Below are 19,037 nucleotides of genomic sequence, written 5' to 3'. Positions count from 1 at the left end.
TAACCCGAACCCTAACTCATATGACCAGCGAGACACAACTACCAGTAACCGCAACCTTTTGAGTTCTTAGACCTAATGAGTGTAATTCAGAGCTAAAAGATGGCATGGCAACGACCGTTCTGAGAAATGGCAACAACCGTTTCAAATGGCAACGACCGTTTACGAAAGGGAAATAAGCGGCGGTGTCACGCTATTTTAGTAACACTTCACTAAAACACTAAAAGACGCCTTTGCACCAATGAAGACCAAAAAAATAATTCTGCAGTTTTGTTGCCAGTGACCATTGAACTGCAGTGAAGCGATTCTTTGTTGTTTGCATCAAAAGATGGAGAGGATGGAAATGGATTGAAACTTGAAAAAAAATGGCCAGTTTGGAGACAGCGTCTTCAGAAAGATACCAAAATTAATAACGAATAGCTCTTTGTGCCATAAATATGTTTAATATCTTGTCAGTGGGTTGTCAGGAATGTTGTAAATGTGAGCTTAAGTACTAATGTAGATTTTTACCCATTTCTGACCTAAAAAAAGCAAATATTTGGCATGACAGTGCCCCTTTAAACTGTTTAGCGCCAGATTAGTTTATTCTAACACTAAAAAATTGTTACTTTATTCAACACTAAAAAAATTACGTCCCCTTAATCAGTAACCCTTGCCCTTTCTGAGAGATATTGCCTCGCCTGTCTTGATCTTGTAAACTAGTCCCCAGTGAATCAATTAAGAAGAAATACATGCCAGTGTGGAGAACAAGGTGAAGCCCCGCCACGAAGACGAGGCCCTCGTTTATCAGTCGCCCTTATCCAAGCGGCATTAAAAATATATCCATTCGATGGTGTTATTGGCAATCCTTGGTTTGCATCCACGTGATAAGACGGCCATGTTGGTGCACAAAACAATAGAAAATGGTTCCACAAGTTTCTGCATATAAATAATAGAGTCAAATTCCCAAAAGACACTTTCCTGCATTGTTGTGTACACCAACATGGCCGCCGTGACGTCAGATGAAAACCCCCAATAGCAACTTGTTTTCCCAAGTTATTTCCTGATTTTACACCGACTAGTGCTTTGATTGACTGTTTTCAAAGACATTTTGGCAATCAAAATCCCTTTGTAACGTCAAGTCAAATCTGGAATTTACTGACTACTAGCTTAAAGCTATATGTTTGACGTAAAGTGTTAAAGACGAGGCGGCCTTCTTACTAAAAAAAAAAAAAAAAATTTCGAAGACAAGGTTCTCCGCCCTATCCCTAAGGACAATTTTTCTGCCATACAACAGCCACAATGGACTCCTGTAATTTATTTAAAGGTATGGCGTCACGATATTGTTCTGAGGGAGGAAAGTGGAACCCGTCAAACTTCACGAAATGCCGTTCTGCTAAATTTATCATCTTGCATGACGCGGTATGTAATTGTTCTAAATCAACACCCAATTTCATTGATTTGAATAAAAAAAGTTTTTGTTATTGTTACGAAGCTTACGCACGCGCGTTTCTGAGATGGGGACAGCTACCGGAAGAGAATATTTTGCGTGCCACGCAGTTGGTGCCTTACAGAGTTTTATACTAATCATCTCTAATGGAAAAGATGCTTAACAATGCCACGTGATGTGGTTGTGTGAACTGAAGACAAGTTAAAAGGGAAAACACCTCACTTACGGTTGCCGTCCGAGTGTCAAAAACGCACATGCTTTAGCTCCCTCTTATCACAATGATAATAGCAAGTGCATTATTAACGCACATGCTTTAGCTCCCTCTTATCACAATGATAATAGCAAGTGCATTATTAACGCACATGCTTTAGCTCCCTCTTATCACAATGATAATAGCAAGTGCATTATTAACGCACATGCTTTAGCTCCCTCTTATCACAATGATAATAGCAAGTGCATTATTATTATCATTATCATTATCATTATCATTATCATTATCATTATCATTATCATTATCATTATCATTATCATTATCATTATCATTATCATTGTCATTGTCATTGTCATTGTCATTGTCATTGTCATTGTCTTTGTCATTGTCATTGTCATTGTCATTGTCATATTATTATTATTATTATTATTATTATTATTACTATTGAATCTTTGCTTTTTTCTTTGTGTTTAATTACGCTTATAACAGTGGGCTAATTGCAACTCAGTGTTTCTAGTTTTCAGTATTGCCTTACTCTTTCTGCCTACTTATATTCTTAAGTTCGCATAGGCGTTTTGGCTGATTATCCATTTCTGATCATTTCTGGTATCTCTCAGTAAGTGGGGTACTTCTTTGTCATTATACGTGATTATCGTTAGTTCCTTTGCGAGTTCTTTGAGGTGACCTGCACGGAAGTCGAAAACAGTATTTATCATTATGTTTTTGGTAGCCAACAATATACAACCCCTTACGTAATGACTTGACTTTTCTTGTCAAGAAAAACGAGGGCCAACACCGTTGGCCATTACGTATATATTTTCGCGTTCTTCTGAATCTTGATTTCTCTCAGATTCCTGTAATTCTTGATCTCTTTGACCCACTGTCGAAGTAATAGTTTCCATTACATTTCACATAGTCTTCTCAAAACTCGCCGCCTTGTCCCGTATATTTTGGCTTGTAAGATTCAACTCAGCATACCTAGCTTCTTCCCAAAGCTCTTCCATGACGGCCATATTGCCTTTCTTCCTTCCTTTATCGTTTCTCGGCGCTTTTTCAGACACCACTAATGTCTTGTAACAAAATTCAGAACTGTCGTCGGGATTTCGCTTTAATACACCTTGTTTGTTACCAAACAGTAGCAAAGTATCTTAACTAGATACTACATAGACTTGCCTCGGCGCTTTAAGCTGGGCTTGCCTATGAAGTGAATAACATAGAGAGACACAAGTCCCACGTCCACTCTACTAGGCCGCCATGGTTGTTATTGTTTTTATTATCATCATCATCATCATCATCATCATCATCATCATCATTATTATTATTATTATTATTATTATTATTATTATTATTGTTATTATTGTTATCATCATAATCATTACTAAATGAACAATGTCTTCGTGTCATTACTAAGTGAACAAACGTTTTCGTGCTAGCTTGTAGTACATAGCTGTACATAGCTTTGTCGCAAAAGTTTCGAAGGATGAATTGAGGTTAGCAGGACCTCATGGAGGGGACCCTTTATCGTCCATACTTGGCTTAGGGCCAACCCTTTCATGAGTAGATTTTCATATTTATTTGTTGTATTCATCGTCACATACATCACATGTGAAGAACTCCATTCCTTATTCTTCATTTCTTAGACTTCGACGTCTATGTAGTGATGACTCCGCTATTTCTAGAAAATCAAAGATGTACCAGTTCTTCGAAAACGTGGTTATCCTGTCTTTGTGGTCAAAGCGGGCCATCATCGAGCCCAACTATTTGATCGACAGTCAGCACTACAAACGTCACAAAAGGCTAAGAATGACAGAATTCCATTCACCTTCACTTTCCATCCTCACAATCACGCAGTCAAAAGTATCATTCTTAATAACTTTAAGTTACTCCAAAATGATCCAGAGACTGGTAGAATGTTCTAGCAACCTCCACTAATTTCATTCAAACGCGACGAAAGCGTGTGCAACTTTTTAGTAAGAAGCGCACTCAAAACTAACGAGCAACCGGGCACTTTCAAGTGCGCGCGCTCACTATGCAAAACTTGTACTTTCACTCTTTACACCAACAAAATATCGGGATCTAAGCGATCTGTTAAGATCACCGATAGTTTCACATGTACCTCCGCGCGCAAATGTCATTTATTGCATAACCTGTACGTTATGTAATAAATTATACATTGGCGAGACAGGTAGACGACTAGGCGACCGATTGCACGAACACCTTCGCGATGTTGAGAAGAATGACAAGGATGCATCTAGGCCAGTAGCTCGTCATTTAATCTCCCTAACCACTCCAAAGAACACATGACTATCTGCGGCCTTTCCCTACATCAAGGTACGACGGAAAGCCGCAACAATCTGGAACAAAAGTTCATCTTCCAAATCGCACCCTTAATCATCACGGTATTAACGAAGGCTTTTTCATTTAACTAGTGTATTCCTATTTTTCACGCTGCCTTGTTACCACCAATAGCGTAGCTCCTACTCCACTATAAAAGACTACACACAACCCATAATTCCTCCATTCGCTCTGACGAAGGGCTAAAGCTGGACTCGTCAGCTTTTAGAATCCCTGTACGGTGATCAAGTTGCATTATCAACTCCGTTGAAAAAACCAAATTTTATTTATAGACCGCCTCCCTTAGGAGTTTCAGCACGTCTAATGTTGTAAAAGTCAATCAAGAAGAGCTATCTTAGCGTCAAGGGAAAAAAATTTACGCAGGGAAGGGTTGATTCAAGGAATTAGTGGGGTACAGGCTCCCCCCACCGGTACCTACTTCAACAACGGAAAGTAGACACTAGAAAACTGACGACAAACAAAGAAAAAAGAAACATCTGTATCATGGATCATATTAGTTTCTAGAATTTTGAGTAGCCAAAAACTCTTAAAGCAATCATCACAGGTTTGTCATGCTCCTGCTGAGAACATATTTCAGCCTGCTAGAAATGTTGGTTGGAAAAGAAACTTGGCTGCTACTGTCTATGCAAATGATAAACATTTACTGGAGTTAGTCATGAGATTAGTAAGCTCGAACAGTCACATATGGGAAGAAGGTTGATTTTAATTTTGTACCGAAATTGGTATGTGTGTACATAACGGCTATTAAACGACTTCATGGCTTGCTGAGCTCTGATTGGGCAGAAAAACACAAAGAATTTCTGGCACCAATCAGACTTCAGTATTACCCCGACTGTTTGGAATTGGTCTGGTAAGAACGTGTCCCCAGGGGCTCTTCTCGCACTACTCTGCTTTTCTTCGTCGCCATTTTATTTCGCCCGTTGTCTCCGCGATCTGCCCCTGGGTCTCCGAGGATAAACATTAACGTTGGCTAGCTAGCTGTAATTGCATATCCGATTGGTACATTAAATTGACACCATTAAGTACCACTGTCAATTAGTTTGATTCTCCTTTCACCTAAGAAAGAATTACCTACGTTTCATTTAGATGGATGCAATTTTTAATGGTGGTTCGCCTGGGAACGACGTCGGTACTATTCTGTCGGACCTGGAGGACACTTTGAGGCTGGAAGCATCAAACAATTCTTTAGAGCTACAGAGGATCTTTGGAGGAGACTTAATTATATCAGTGGATATACTTTCCAAAATTGCAGAATACAATCGTATCCATGGAAACGTGAGTTCAGCTGAGAACTTTAAGAAGTTTGCTCAAGCAGCCAGTCATTTGTTGGAGAAGAAAAATGGCCAGGCGTGGAAAGAAATTTACGATGTAAGTGCAATATTATTCCCCTTCATTAAAATAGCTGTTCCAAGTTTAGATACAGAAAACATATTCATATTTGGTCTTTGGAGTGGGTCCAGGGTAACCCCCTTATCCTCAGTAGGTCCAGGCTACCCTCCCCTCCTCCCCCCAGTCTCTCGTTTTTTGTACCTTGGAACCTGGAGCAAGAGATGCTGAAAAGAAACAGATACCAAGAAGCTTTCTACAACATCTACATTCATTTCATTCATATAAGGATTAGCTAAAATGCTTTTTAAATCCCTTGTATTTTTTTATAGTCCTTTGTTTTCTAAACCTACTCCGAAACTCGTTGTAACGGAAAGAAACTCTGAGGCTTGACGGTGATCGTTCAACGGAAAAGAATTTGAAAGCATCCTTAAAATGTAGGATGACCGAACGATTTTGGCAAAAGCGGTTCCCTGGATGGCAGTAGCCTTTAAGGAACCTTTTCATTCCCACCATTTGCAATTCAAAATGACTACCTGATGGCGTTTCCGAGTCTAGCAAGACAAGGGCCATATTCCCCTAAGAATAGGTTTGAAACCGTAAAAGTTTTAACTATAATTATCTCTTACCTACATGCGTCATCAGACACATTTTACAGAGTTTGTAGTATACCAGTCTAGTACTACTTATTAGGAAAATCGTGACTAAAAGCAAAGAAATAAGATTCCTACACGAATTCTTAGCACTGAACCTGGCCTCCACAGTAGTACGGCTCAAAGATGAATCCCTCACTCTTGGTGTTAGGAAAACCTTTATCAGCAACCTTGAGCGAGAGATGAGGTTGTACTGAGAAATCTTCACTTTATCAAAGGTTTCATTTTTTATAACGATTAAGCCAGATTTTAAGAATTTTCACTTCTTCTTCTTCATTTGCAGGCGGGAAAAGGAAGAAGCACAATTTTAGTGGAAACGATGGATGATTACGGACTGGGAGTTGCCGCAACATTTGGCAAATCAGCACAGCTGCAATTTGAAACAGACAACCTTTTGATGAGGATTAGCCGCATTCGACAGAATAGTCAGGTGAGACAAAATATTTAAACCATGTAAACCTACAAAATACAATTGTTCACATTTCCTGTAATTTCACAGCTTTTATTTAAAATAATTCTCTTCTTTTCTCGGGCTCAAATACCACGCATAATACGAGCCACCCTCAAAAAAAAGTCATTGCAGCATTAAGGCCATGTTACACGAGGCAATTTTTCTTGCAACTCGCAACGCAACGATGACGAATAAAAAACCTTTCAAGTTGCAGAGGGTATGTTACACGTTGGCAACTTCTTTCGCAACTTGCAACGCGTACAATAACAAACAAGATGGCGGACGCGCTAAGTCGCCGAAAGATGAGCTCTGATTGGCCCATTCTGACAAAATTGCGTTGCGAGTTGCAGAGGGGATGTCACACGCAAGCAACTTGTCTCGCAACGTTGCGAAAAGTAGAGGGTCGTTCTACTTTTCTCGCAACTCGCAACGCAACAACTGCAGTTGCAAAATGGGGTGTTACACGTGAATTGTTTCTCGCAACTTGCAACGCAACGTTGTTGCGATGCGAGTTTCAAGAAAAACTGCCTCGTGTAACATGGCCTTTAAACAATTGCGATTCATCCGCTGTCAAAAAATCGAAAACAAATTTATGTGGGTGACGTCACATCACGATACATTGGCAGTGGTAGATATTAAGAAGCCTAACTCACATGATCGGTACAACGTCTTTCTCTTCAGATTCGAGTCGAAGGCATGAAAGTCACCTCCCTGAAAAGCTCCATATATTTGCCTTCTCAAGTGTTCAGCTCATCTGAAGACTCCCTCGTTGTATCACTGATTTATCAAACATTAAATGAAGTTTTGAGGCTATCTAAAGATCCTGATGATGACGCTGGTGATGTTTTCACAGCTAATACAAGTATTGTCTCATCTACTGTTTCGCCTGAGCCCCGAAGTGTTTTAAGCGAACCTATTTTCATCGTATTAGAGAATAAACAGGTAAGGTCATAATTAGAGGTACGATTTATTTTACCCTGCCACTTCTCTAACAATGTCCACTGCAAAATTGACCACAAATAAGCAAATTGGGAATATCTTATTGAAAAGCTGGATTTGAATAAAATTACAAGGTTGAAATGTTCCAGCCAGTTCGTAAATAATGAGAGCACTCGCCTCCCATCGATGTGACCCGGGTTCGATTTCAGACTCGGCTTCACATGTGGGTTGAGTTTCTTTGTTCTCTTCTCTGCACCGAGAGATATTTCTCCGGGTACTCCAGTTTTTCCCTCTCCTCAAAAACCAATATTTTGACTTGATTTATGTTGATTGTTAATTTCGATTTCGATTTCCTTTCCTTTCCTAGCAACATTGTAATTTTCACAAGTGAAATTATAAATAAACGCTCGAATTTCACGCCAAAATTAAGGAGTAATTTGTCATCCATGTTACTAACGAGTTTCTAAAGGTAAATTATCACCCCAAGAAAGATTTGTAAGCTGACTTTTAGAGCGTTAGCTCTTCGTCAGAGCGCATTGAGGAATTGTGTGTTCATGGTTACTGTGGTTTATAGAGCGCTTTTCAGTTGAGTGTCATTACGGTAAAGTCAATACCAAAGACATTACTTCGACCAATCACAGCAGTTGCAAAAAGCGCAATGAACCAATCCAAATTCGTGGCAATTCCATGTAACTTGCTCAAAGCGCGGGAAAAATCGTAGGGAGGAACACGCGATTGGTTTTGGTTTTCCTTCCCATTGGTTGATAAACTGGCGCGAGATCTTTAAACCAATCACTAAGCGTGGCGATTGCAATCGCGTAATTACTTTCGACAATCATTTGAAACCTACTCTATGAAATAAACAGGAGCTTTGTTATTGGTGGAAATATGGCGACATAATAACTCGAGTAAATTAATTAATTGAGGAGAAGCGTTTATTGATGCGGTAGGGATTAAGAGTTCCTAGTCGAAAATTAGACTTTTCTTTGAGTTCTCAACCCATAATTCCTTAATTCGCTCTGACAAAGGGTAACGCTCGAAACGTGAACTCACAAATCTTCGTCATGCTGGTTAGCTCGTTTGCTGAAATAAAATTTTCGTACTACACAGGGTTACTTTAGTAAAACGGAGCCACCACGGAAAAAAAGTAATTCTGATGTATGTTGGCTTGGCCTAAATTCCGAATGTCCATGTAAAGAAAGACACCGTCTGAACTTCTAAATCGTAAGGAGTGAGAATAGACTAATGAAAGAAACGCAACATCCATTTTCACTTCGACAACGCATTTCTTCCGGCATTGTAGAGTAATTTATTTTTTAATTATTTAAACTAGAAAAAAAAAAGACGATTTTTTGTTATTAAGGTCATCCGTTAAGAGGTGACTATTTTTTTGAACCCTCAACACTTGACAAGCAAATTAAATCCTTTTCAAGAAATGGTGTAAAAAATTGGAATAGATTGCCTAGTGAAATCCGCTTTCTATGCAAAAATAATTTAAAGTTAAAATCCACAACATCCTACTCCAAAGACTTTCAGAAGAAAATGACTATATTGAGTTATCTGTCTTAACAGCAAAAATATCTTAATACTCTGGCTTCTCATATTTGCACTTTGCATTGATTTGATTTTAGATGATATTTACTTAGTTGACTGTATACTTTGTACACTAGTTATTTGTTTACGTATTTGTTCTATAATGTATTGTTTTTAAAACACACAGCTGAAAACTAAAGCTGCCTCTACTTGTTCTCCCTGTTATACACGTGTAACCACTGCTCGCCTCGACTAGCCTTTGCTAGCTGCGAGCAGTGAATATTGAACATATGCTGTACTATGTCATAATGAAATTATACAACATTCATTCTAAACATTCCTTTTTATTTCAGACTGACTCTTTCCGTGTGTGTTTGCTTGTGCGTGCTTAAACCACTTAGACTTGTCAATTCACGTGGCAGATTGTAATAATAAAATATGTTATTCAATTTGCTATATTTTTCTTCGAGACAGATGTCCAGAAGTGTACCGTTTAGTACAACTCGGCCCTCGGGAAAGTGTTTATTCTGGAGACCAGGCGAACCGAAGACGTGGAACACCAGAGGGTGCTGGTTTGTCGCGAGCAAATCCAATTTAGATGTGACGACTTGTGAATGTAATCACCTGACAGTTTTTGCAGCGCTCATGGATCCTTACGGTCGAGTTGTAAGATTAAATTCGTTTATACCGCGACATTCACCAATCCTATGCATTATGAGTTCTAATTAGGACATACCATAAAAGGTAAAACAAAAGAGTTGGTTTACTTACTACCTGTTAAATGTAACAGACTTGATGATGACGATGATGATGATTATAAGAAAATGATGGTGACAATGACAAGGAAGATGACGCTTCTGATGATGATAATGATGATGATGGCGATAAGGAGGCAATGCGGGCCAGTGGTTAGGGCGCTTACCTTGAGATCCGAGGATTCAGAGTTCAAGACATGTTCTGACCACTCATTGAATTTGTTCCTGGTAGTCCCTGGTTCAACTTCTCAGCTGCACTTGTAAATAGCCAAATGGTTCTGCCTCTGGCCAGTAGGGGTTCTAAACGGTTGTTGTTGAATGTTCTGTTTTGTCGTAATTGTGTTTCATTGTTCCTGGAAAGCCCTATGGGGAGTCGTCAATTATATATGTATGTATGTATGTATGTATGTATGTATGTATGTATGTATGTATGTATGTATGTATGTATGTATGTATGTATGTATGATGCTGAAGGTGATAATGATGATGATGATGATGATGATTATTATGATAATGACGGATAATGACGGAAGACGACTTTAACTACGTGTTACAACTATAACAAGCTAGCTTACAACGTTTCTTTAACCCTTTGAATTTCGTTCCCTTATCTTTTAGAAAAAACTTAGGTAAAGGTAGCTAGCTACCTATAGGTTCAATTCTAACTCCAGTTGTTTTTGTTCTTAAAAGGAATCCAAGCCTCACACACAAGCGCTTGAACTCATTTCCACAGTTGGTTGTTCCATTTCCTTGCTCGCTGTTTCCATCACTTTGGTTGTACACTTGTGTTTCTGGAGAGTTTTAAAAAGTCCAAGATCTAAAGTGCTCCTCAACTTGTGTGCTGCTGTTGCCTTTACGTGTGCTCTTGTTATATCCGAAGGGAAAGCCCGAAATAAGGTTGCTAAGTCTTTTTTTTTTTTTTTCAGCCCTGGGCTAACAGTTCCAACACTTGCTTCAACGTCCGTTCGACTTTGATTAAGAGCAATGTCCAAACAGTGTGCTATCCTCCTTTAAACCGCTTTGAAAAATGTTGAATCGTTGTTGAATGAGTTCACCACCAATAATCACTATAGTCCCAACTTTTTTCAAAGTATAATAGACAGAGGTTGAGCAAGAAATGAGATGAAAGAAACAGACAAATTCGTGTTAATAAAAAGGCTTCCAGAAAAATAACCTCTCACTCGCGTTATCATTTAACACACCTAAGGAAAATAACGAAAAAAAAAAAAAAGAGATGGAACGTTCTCTGCCCGCAGACCATATTGATATTGATTTTCATAAGACAAGGACTTAATTAATTCATAAAATTTATCGTAGCATATCAGCAAAAATCACAACGGTATATATACCGGTAGGAGATCTGAGTTTCATCAAACCATACAAGTCCTTACAAAATCGGAAGGATTTTGAACAAAGCACCCGAATTCTGTTTCTGGGATACCTGTGTACTTCTCAAAGGTTCCCTGTCGGCGTTAGTTCTCGAGAAGATTGCAGGAATACGAAAATAATCCTTTTTCCTTCTCTCTGTGGGAGCGATTGGAGCAGTTGAACACTTCAAAAAAAGTTCACCATTATGCGAAAACTTCAATACAATGTTCGACTCAGAGCTTCAAACATGTGCGATTTTCTCGTAAAGTCACTTGACATGACATCTCATATCATAGGTGAAATGGATTCAACAAAGTGATAGTCGGCTCTTACGTAATAAGCAGTTTACCATACAGCACAGTTATGTGCAAGTTTGAACTGAATGCTTTTTATTCCTTCATTTTCAGGTTATATTATGCACAGTAGTTGCAGCCTTACTGCACTACTTCCTGTTAGCATTGTTTTCGTGGATGCTTTGTGAAGGAATGCTCCACTACATGCTACTTGTGAGAGTGCTTAGAAACGACGCTGTAAGCAAAATGAATCTTTTTTACACCTTTGGATGGGGTAAGTGATTGATATTAAGGTTCGTTTACCGTTAGCCATGCCGCGCACGGTTACGAGTTGGAATCACGTTCTTGAAGCGCCATTCTCTATTAGATTCAATAAATTAAAATATGTCTATCGTGTCTTTTGTGGTCAAATTAACTCCCATCAAACGGGTTGTGTTACCAACTCGCAATTTACTTGCTTTTAAATGGCTTGATAGCTCAGGGATAAAACTATTCAACGCAATCGTACAGTCAAGGCTTCGAGTCCCGTTTAATTCTGTTTTTTTTTTTTGCCTCTCACAACTACGATTTCTCGCTTAAAGCGAAGTTGTTCTAATGCTTACCAGTTCAGTGTTACTTACAGAAAAAAAATATCAGTGAGAGTTGTATCCAAGTGAAACAAGGTAATCTCCAGTCTCGCGTTCCTTCAATGGCCAAATCACTGGCTGTTCTTGCAACGACAAATAGCAAATCTTGGAAGACTTAGGAGACAGATGCTTGCCACCCAACCACGAAAGCCTCTTTACTAAAACTTATTGCTCTCTTTAGCTTTTATTGAATTTAAATCAACAATAAATTTCAGGCTCAGATACGGTTTCATCCCTTTGCATCCTGTGAGCACAAAGCTTGCAGTGAATACTGTTGCTTTTATTTCGCGAAAGTCAAAACTCATCGCCATACTGATGACATAACTTTACATCAAATCCCAGCGATTCTCGATTTTCGCACAGGATGCGTAGTATCGTTTATCCTATGGCTGTGCCATTTAGAGGCAATCATGGCTTAACTGTGAGATGAGGTCACAAAGTGCTTGGCATCGTACTTCGGCCTGGAGACAAATGACTGGCTTTCATTAATTTTGCGACGTCTCGAAATGGAAACGGAAAAATATGGTTGCCATAGGAAAGCGATAAACGTGGAAAGTGGCCTACCCCTCAACTTATTTCAACATTCATTGTAGACTGGTATTGCGATGCCAGATAAATGAGATTGGTACTATCGTAATAACGAGAGGGTGAAGCCGGTGCGATTTAAATCTCGGCCCCTTCGGCAAACCATATGCCTAGAGAGAGAATAAATCGTTAACTACGTTCCGTTCTCTTTTGTAATCAATCAGGCTTCCCAGCCCTCGTAGTTGCCATCTCTCTGATTATCACTCGAGCCGGCGGTTATGGTGGGGAAGATGTTTGTTGGCTCAATGTCAAGAATGGGTTGATTTGGGCCTTTATTGGGCCGGCTCTACTCGTTATTTCGGTAAGTGAACCATTGGCGTCAACTTTACATAAATTTTCCATTCAATATCTTACGAGTTTCTGAGTGTTTGAATGAAGTTGACTTTTTCATAATTCTTGAAGAACAGCTACATCTACTAATTGGTGGAAAGAGATGATTTCCGTTTAAAACTATGACATGCATAGAAGTATTTTTTACTTCTTCTCTCAGGTTAACATCGTTGTATTCGTCCTGGTCTTGAAGAAAATGATGGGAACAGTGTCGATGCAGTCTAAAGAACGGTTTGAACAAGTGAAAGCTGGGGTCAAAGCCTCCGCGGTAATTCTTCCTCTACTTGGTATCACGTGGTTATTTGGACTCTTGAGCTTTAATTCAGATACCATAGCTTTCAAGTATATATTTTCCATCTTCAACTCTCTTCAGGGACTTACCCTTTTTGTATTTCACTGCGTCTTCAACAGACAGGTAAAGTTTGTTTGCAAACTGAGATAAGCAAATTTTGAACTTATCCACAGCTAGCCAATCAGAATGCGCGTAAGTACTATTCATTTCTGAGGTTTGTACTCATCGCAGATAACGCTAGAGATCAAAAAGGTTACTGGTGAAAGCAATTGAACCAGCGAAAAGCAAGTGTATTCCTTGAATGCTGCAATATCAAAAGAATTAAGCTTCAGGGAAATCAGTTCCATAGTTTCGAAACAGGGCTTGTTTATTTTAAGGTTGCGTTTGGCAGTAAAATGATTGGAAATGAATGCAATGTGAACTTCCACTGGCTTTCCTGCACTATGGCGCATCTTCGGGGGTGTTTTTAAATCAAGAATATCACCATTTTGGTGCGTAGATTGGATAAATATGTTCGCACTAATGACGAAATTATAGCAAAAATGACATGCAAAATGCTCCAGAATCAGAGAATTGGTCAACTGGTCATTTGTCTGAGTTTCAGCTGGTTGCACTATAAACAACTCATTCATTTGGCTTATGCTTTTGATATGTTACACCTTGTTTCACATACTTACTGACATAACCAAAAAAAACTAAAGATCAAGGAAAACATGCCTTTTTCTTATTCTTTGCCGGTTGACACCGTTTAAAATGCGTAAGAATATAGACATTCTTTTTTCACGGTGTACCAACCTTAAGACAGCCTCCTTGTAACACATTTTAACTTATTTTGGTGAATTAACAAAAATAAAAAATAAAAAAGAAATAAAAACGTAAACCCCGCTGTTTTTAAAGGTACTTTTTATTCTTTGTTTGGTATTCTCGGAGGAGTAATCTGGAATTAACTTGTCCATTATAAACAATGGTTAGTCCGTGTTAGGAAAATGGCTAACGCGTGGAGAATAAAATCTGGGAAAATCCAAGGATAGCGCACACCTTTGATATTGGACATCCATTTTATGGTCAATTGACACCTGTCAAGACAAAGTATTCGCTCACCATTATTACGTGACAATATCCGTGGCCTAAGTTTAGAGCCCATCGAGATCGACTCTTTTTAGTTGACCGCTGACCAGATACTGGTTTTCGATTGGATCGCAGGCTCAAGCTAACATCTAAACATAAAAAGGCTTAATTTTTAGCTCGCTTTCTGTGGCTCGACGCGGCTACACCGCCATACTACGTCACCGAAACTCTCGAAGCTTTTCGTGTTCAGGTGGAAAACGGTTTGGAAAATATTTTTCCTGCATTTTTCGCCGGCTTCAATCCAAAAAGATGATTCCGAATATTACCGTGTCTCTCAAGGGACATGCTGCAAATTAAAGGGTTGCTGCAAATAAAATAAAGTTGCTGCCCATTTTTAAAGAACGAGTTGCTGCAAATTAAAATAATGTTGCTGCAAATTAGAACATCAAAAGTATGCACGCGCTCTTGTGGAAGGGCAGGAACAAGCACATATGTCATTGCTTTAACAATTCATCCTAAACATCCATTAAAGCTAACCTTGGGCTTAATTAGGCCTAACGTTAGCATTTGCAAACAGTTAGGGTTGTTTATGTATTGGTAAAACAATGACCTGTGACCTTCCTTCAGTGCGCACGCATACGTTTGATATCTTAATTTGCAGCAACTCTTCAATTTGTAGTATGGATCTTCGTACTAAACCCTACTGAAGAAAACAAAGCCCATATGAAAAAGAAAAAAAAAATTCTTTGAAACCAAAATAAATGGTGACTACTAACATTGTAGAGCAGGGTTGGCGAATGCTTAGGGAGCAGTGCTGGTGCAGTGGTGATGGCACTTGCCTTCCACCAATGAGGATCGGGTTCGATTCCCCGACTCCGGCGTCATATATGGGTCGAGTTTGTTGGTTCTCTATTCTGTTCCGAGAGGTTTCAATAAGGTCACTTTGCACTGAGTTTGAGTTGAAATGATTTGATTTTTATGTACAGTTTCTCCAACTAGTGCTCCAGCGCTAGAAGACGTGACGCTTAAATAAAAGCTCATTGTAGCCCACCCAATAATCTTCCTAATGATGTAATCGAGTTAAAACAAGAAGAGGTGGAAAAATGATAAATATCCCTAACAGTGCCAAATAAACTGCCGACCGGAAATCGATATTCCACGGTGGCCTACAAGGGACATCAAGTCTCGTTTCTGGGATTTGTCGCGGGGCTTTCAGTTAAATCTTAATAGTAAAGAGTATGTGGCTGAGCCGGTGCTGCGCATCCATTCCAATTCCTTTTTCAGGTGAAAGACGCTGTCAAACTGCATCAACAGAAAAGAAAGGCAAGGTATCCTTTCAAATCCAACCACGTCAGAGGAATTCAAGAGGAGATTCCACCAAACAAAGGTATGGGTGTTGCCTGTTCAAGCCAGTTCAGCCTAAAGTTTGTTACAGTACAATACGTTCAGTACTTGGTGAGCACTTCTCGTCGTCCTCAAATACACATAATGGCCACATGCTTTCCATTTGTTTGTCGATTCCACTGAAATATTCCGCTGAAGTTGTAAAGTCTATAACACTTCGGAGTGGAGGATGGCGCATTTGTGAGAATCCTCCTTGTGTTTCGGAATAAATCAGTTCCCGAACATTCAGGGCCCTCCGTATCCAAAAAGATCCAGAAATCTCAAAACATTCGACACACCGTGCGTCTAGCGCTTCGTGTTGTTTCTCTCACTGAATCCCCGACTCCTTTTTTTTCCCTTGGGTTCTTAGTTGGGGTTCCGGGACTATTTTGTTAACACAATAACTAATTAATGAGGTTAACACTACTGCAAACAGCTTGGCAACAAGACATTGTTTGATGCAACTTTGGTCAGAAGAATTCTGAATGTACCTTGAAAAAGTTACAATTCAAAAGCCCAACGTGCAATTAATATTTATTAAGGAGCGCATCCTTTTTCTTTCCAGCAAATTGGTGCATGAGCACATACAAGGACCCTCGTGATGGCCTTTGGATCGTCCATGATAAAGACACTAGACAGGAGTGTGAAAACGTAGTGTCTTTGAATTGTAACTTTTGAAGCTAACATTAAAATCTCTCCAAACCAGAGTAGCATTAAGCATACGTCTAACACATGTGAAGCATATTTCTAACACGTGTGGCTTTTGCGGAAGTGACTTAAGAGCTTACTTACTCTCGGACTCGACTATACAAACAATTGCCTAGTTCGCCGCAAGCCATACCGTATCAGCAACACTGCGTTTTTCTGGGGCGTTCCATTTCAAACATTTTCGGAAGATGTGACCTTTGAAAAGAGAATGAATCGGAAACTGAAGTTATATGGTATAAAAATATACTGACCGCTTTTTAAAGACTAACTCTCGCCAGAAGTTACCTGTCTACGTTTATAATTTTTTACACATTTGTCTATGTAACAAATCAAATGTGGTTCAGCGTTGTCTTTGCTGTTATCGATTTTTGTCATCACATTGGTCAAAATAATTTGTGCCTCGTGAGTCCACAACAAAGTTTGACCGATCTCGTGACGAATATCGTTTTCGATAACAGAACAGATAACGTTGAAACACATTCGATTTGCTTTTTACCACAATATTTAACATGAAAGAAAATGTTGTGTATTTCCCAAAATAAGCGTTTCTGATTGGCTATAACAACAAGAGAACGTTGACACTAGTAGAGTTGTCGCGACTCTTATCGGCAACGACAAATTAGCCAATCAGATTGAAAGATTTAAAAAAAAAAAAAAGGTTTTCAGTCAATGATTCACAGCGCTAGAAAAATATAGGGAATTATCCCCTAGGATATTATTCACTGATCTGTATGTTGCTTGACTGGCTTTCAAAAGTCAGTGGTGTCTGCACAGTAAATCTCCGAATATTACTTTTCTCGTGGTGTTCTGATTGGCTCACTTCATTTCGATTACCACCTCAGTATACCCTATGACCTTGTATAGAAAGTGATCGTGCCGGTCGTTTTGTAAATTAAACAACTTCTGGTCGCTTTTTTAAAGTTTACGCTTATTCGTATGATCACTTATTTTTTTCAGCTGCCAACCATCGTTTACATCAGAACCCAAAGAATAACGAGAAGCTATCAGAAATAACAGATTTTGACTATGGCCCCAAGAAGCCAAGTGCAATGAAAAACGAAAAGGAATTAACTTGCGCTGTTGTTCACCGCATTCCACCTGAAGGCCTTCCCAATTCCACGTCCCACTCATTTGATCCTTTTTAATGTACAGAAAGCAGAGTTTGAGGAGGCCCTGGCACAGTGCTTTTAAATTAATGCACACGGGTTTTTTCTCGGAATCATGTTACTGGAAGATTTTGTTTAGAATAGCATTCCCCAATCAATCAGAGAAAAATCAGCTTAAAAGAAGTTAGAAAAACGCTCTCGCATAGACATCATGCGCATATTATGTCCTGTATTTAATCAGCCGGCTCTCTATTGATTGATTTTATTATTATTATTATTATTATTATTATTATTATTATTATTATTATTATTATTATTATTATTTATATTATTATTTTCAATTCTCTTCATTACATATACTAGTTACAGTACATATCAGAACAATAAATATCTATAGCAAGTAAGTACAGCAAAGAAAACAACTAGCAGTGAAGAAGGGCAAAATATAGAAAACTAATTATATACCCCGGCTTTGTTGCTTTAAAGATGTCTGAGAGTAAATAACTATTATACAGTAAATACAATAAAAAAAAGCATGGTAAAGCACAGAATCCAAAGACATAATTAAAAAGATAGTACCAGGGAAAGGATATTACTATCGAGTAAGATAAAATCTTATTTGGCTCAGTTTTGTCTGATTTCTAAGGCAATTGTATTCCAAAAATAAAGGTAAAGGTACATGTTATTTAACGTCGGAAGTTCCTTTACTCTCTAGAGAGTATTCTCCCAGGAAGCCGACTGTGCGCTCATTTTACCCCCGTCTTTCCATCAGTGCTCCGTTTTAAGGTATTTAAAGCTATTTTGGCTACACTGAAAGGAAAGAAGTCGAAACAAGGATGAGAGATCCGGGGATCGAACTCGGGACCTTATGCACCAACGCCGCGCACTAGCCGATTGTGCCACCCTTGCTCTTCTAAGTGTTAAGGCTCGGCATTCCTGCTATTATAGCTATGTTCCTCATAAACATAGCTAAAATTAAGATTAGAGGATTTAAGGTCACAAGAGTATTTGTAGAGAAAATTACAAGAAAACAATTTACAATGTCGGGACATTTTTACCGTAATAATTGAGCAAAATGTGGAAGATATGTTCACGAAGCGGAACGTCATTGATAATTCGACCTGCCTTTTTTTGTAGTCTAACAATTTTAGACAAAGGTGCTTCATAGTTGTTACCCTATTGAAGTATGCCCCCGTAAGTAGGATAAGGATACACCATAGAATTTTATATAAGCGCTTTACTTTTACTAGTTTTTGCACATCTCGTACTTCTTGTGTAATTTTCTCATTTTACGTAACTTAAAGGGGCACAATATATTTATTAAAACTAGATGTGCCCCTCGCTTTTTTTCCTGCTTGTTATGGAACAAGCTTACTTGTTAGAGCTAATTTCAGTTATGGTTAATTACTTTTTTCCTGCATGTTGACATACGTACAGTCATGCATTGATTTTCAAACTATATATTTATAAACGAGAAGTGAAAACTGATCTGATCAAACAGTGAAGGAATATCTCTTGTAACGTCCCATTAGCCAAAGACCATTACTTGTTACACCCTACTGGTAAATACAACAGATATTTCTTCACTGTTTGATCAGCCTTTCACTTCTCGTTTGTTAAAATAATTAC

General features: G+C 38.7%; 1 protein-coding gene across 1 annotated transcript in view; it reads left to right on the top strand.

Annotated features, from left to right (window-relative positions):
- The window catches only part of LOC138000658 (EGF and laminin G domain-containing protein-like), an 87,851-nt gene extending 70,001 nt beyond the window's left edge, over positions 1 to 17,850 (top strand). The window contains exons 8-18 of the mRNA XM_068847222.1: positions 1,304 to 1,398; positions 5,079 to 5,360; positions 6,255 to 6,401; positions 7,104 to 7,364; positions 9,369 to 9,560; positions 10,340 to 10,546; positions 11,425 to 11,584; positions 12,686 to 12,822; positions 13,012 to 13,266; positions 15,496 to 15,598; positions 17,260 to 17,850. Coding sequence (XP_068703323.1) covers positions 1,304 to 1,398; positions 5,079 to 5,360; positions 6,255 to 6,401; positions 7,104 to 7,364; positions 9,369 to 9,560; positions 10,340 to 10,546; positions 11,425 to 11,584; positions 12,686 to 12,822; positions 13,012 to 13,266; positions 15,496 to 15,598; positions 17,260 to 17,447 — 2,027 coding nt within the window. The 3' untranslated portion in view covers positions 17,448 to 17,850. The remainder of the gene's footprint in view (positions 1 to 1,303; positions 1,399 to 5,078; positions 5,361 to 6,254; positions 6,402 to 7,103; positions 7,365 to 9,368; positions 9,561 to 10,339; positions 10,547 to 11,424; positions 11,585 to 12,685; positions 12,823 to 13,011; positions 13,267 to 15,495; positions 15,599 to 17,259) is intronic.
- The last annotated feature ends 1,187 nt before the right edge of the window (positions 17,851 to 19,037 follow it).

Source organism: Montipora foliosa, chromosome 4, assembly GCF_036669935.1.
Source record: "Montipora foliosa isolate CH-2021 chromosome 4, ASM3666993v2, whole genome shotgun sequence".
Classification (NCBI taxonomy): domain Eukaryota; kingdom Metazoa; phylum Cnidaria; class Anthozoa; order Scleractinia; family Acroporidae; genus Montipora; species Montipora foliosa.
The sequence above is the reverse complement of the archived record's forward strand: the minus strand, read 5'-3'. Positions and strand labels throughout refer to the sequence as shown.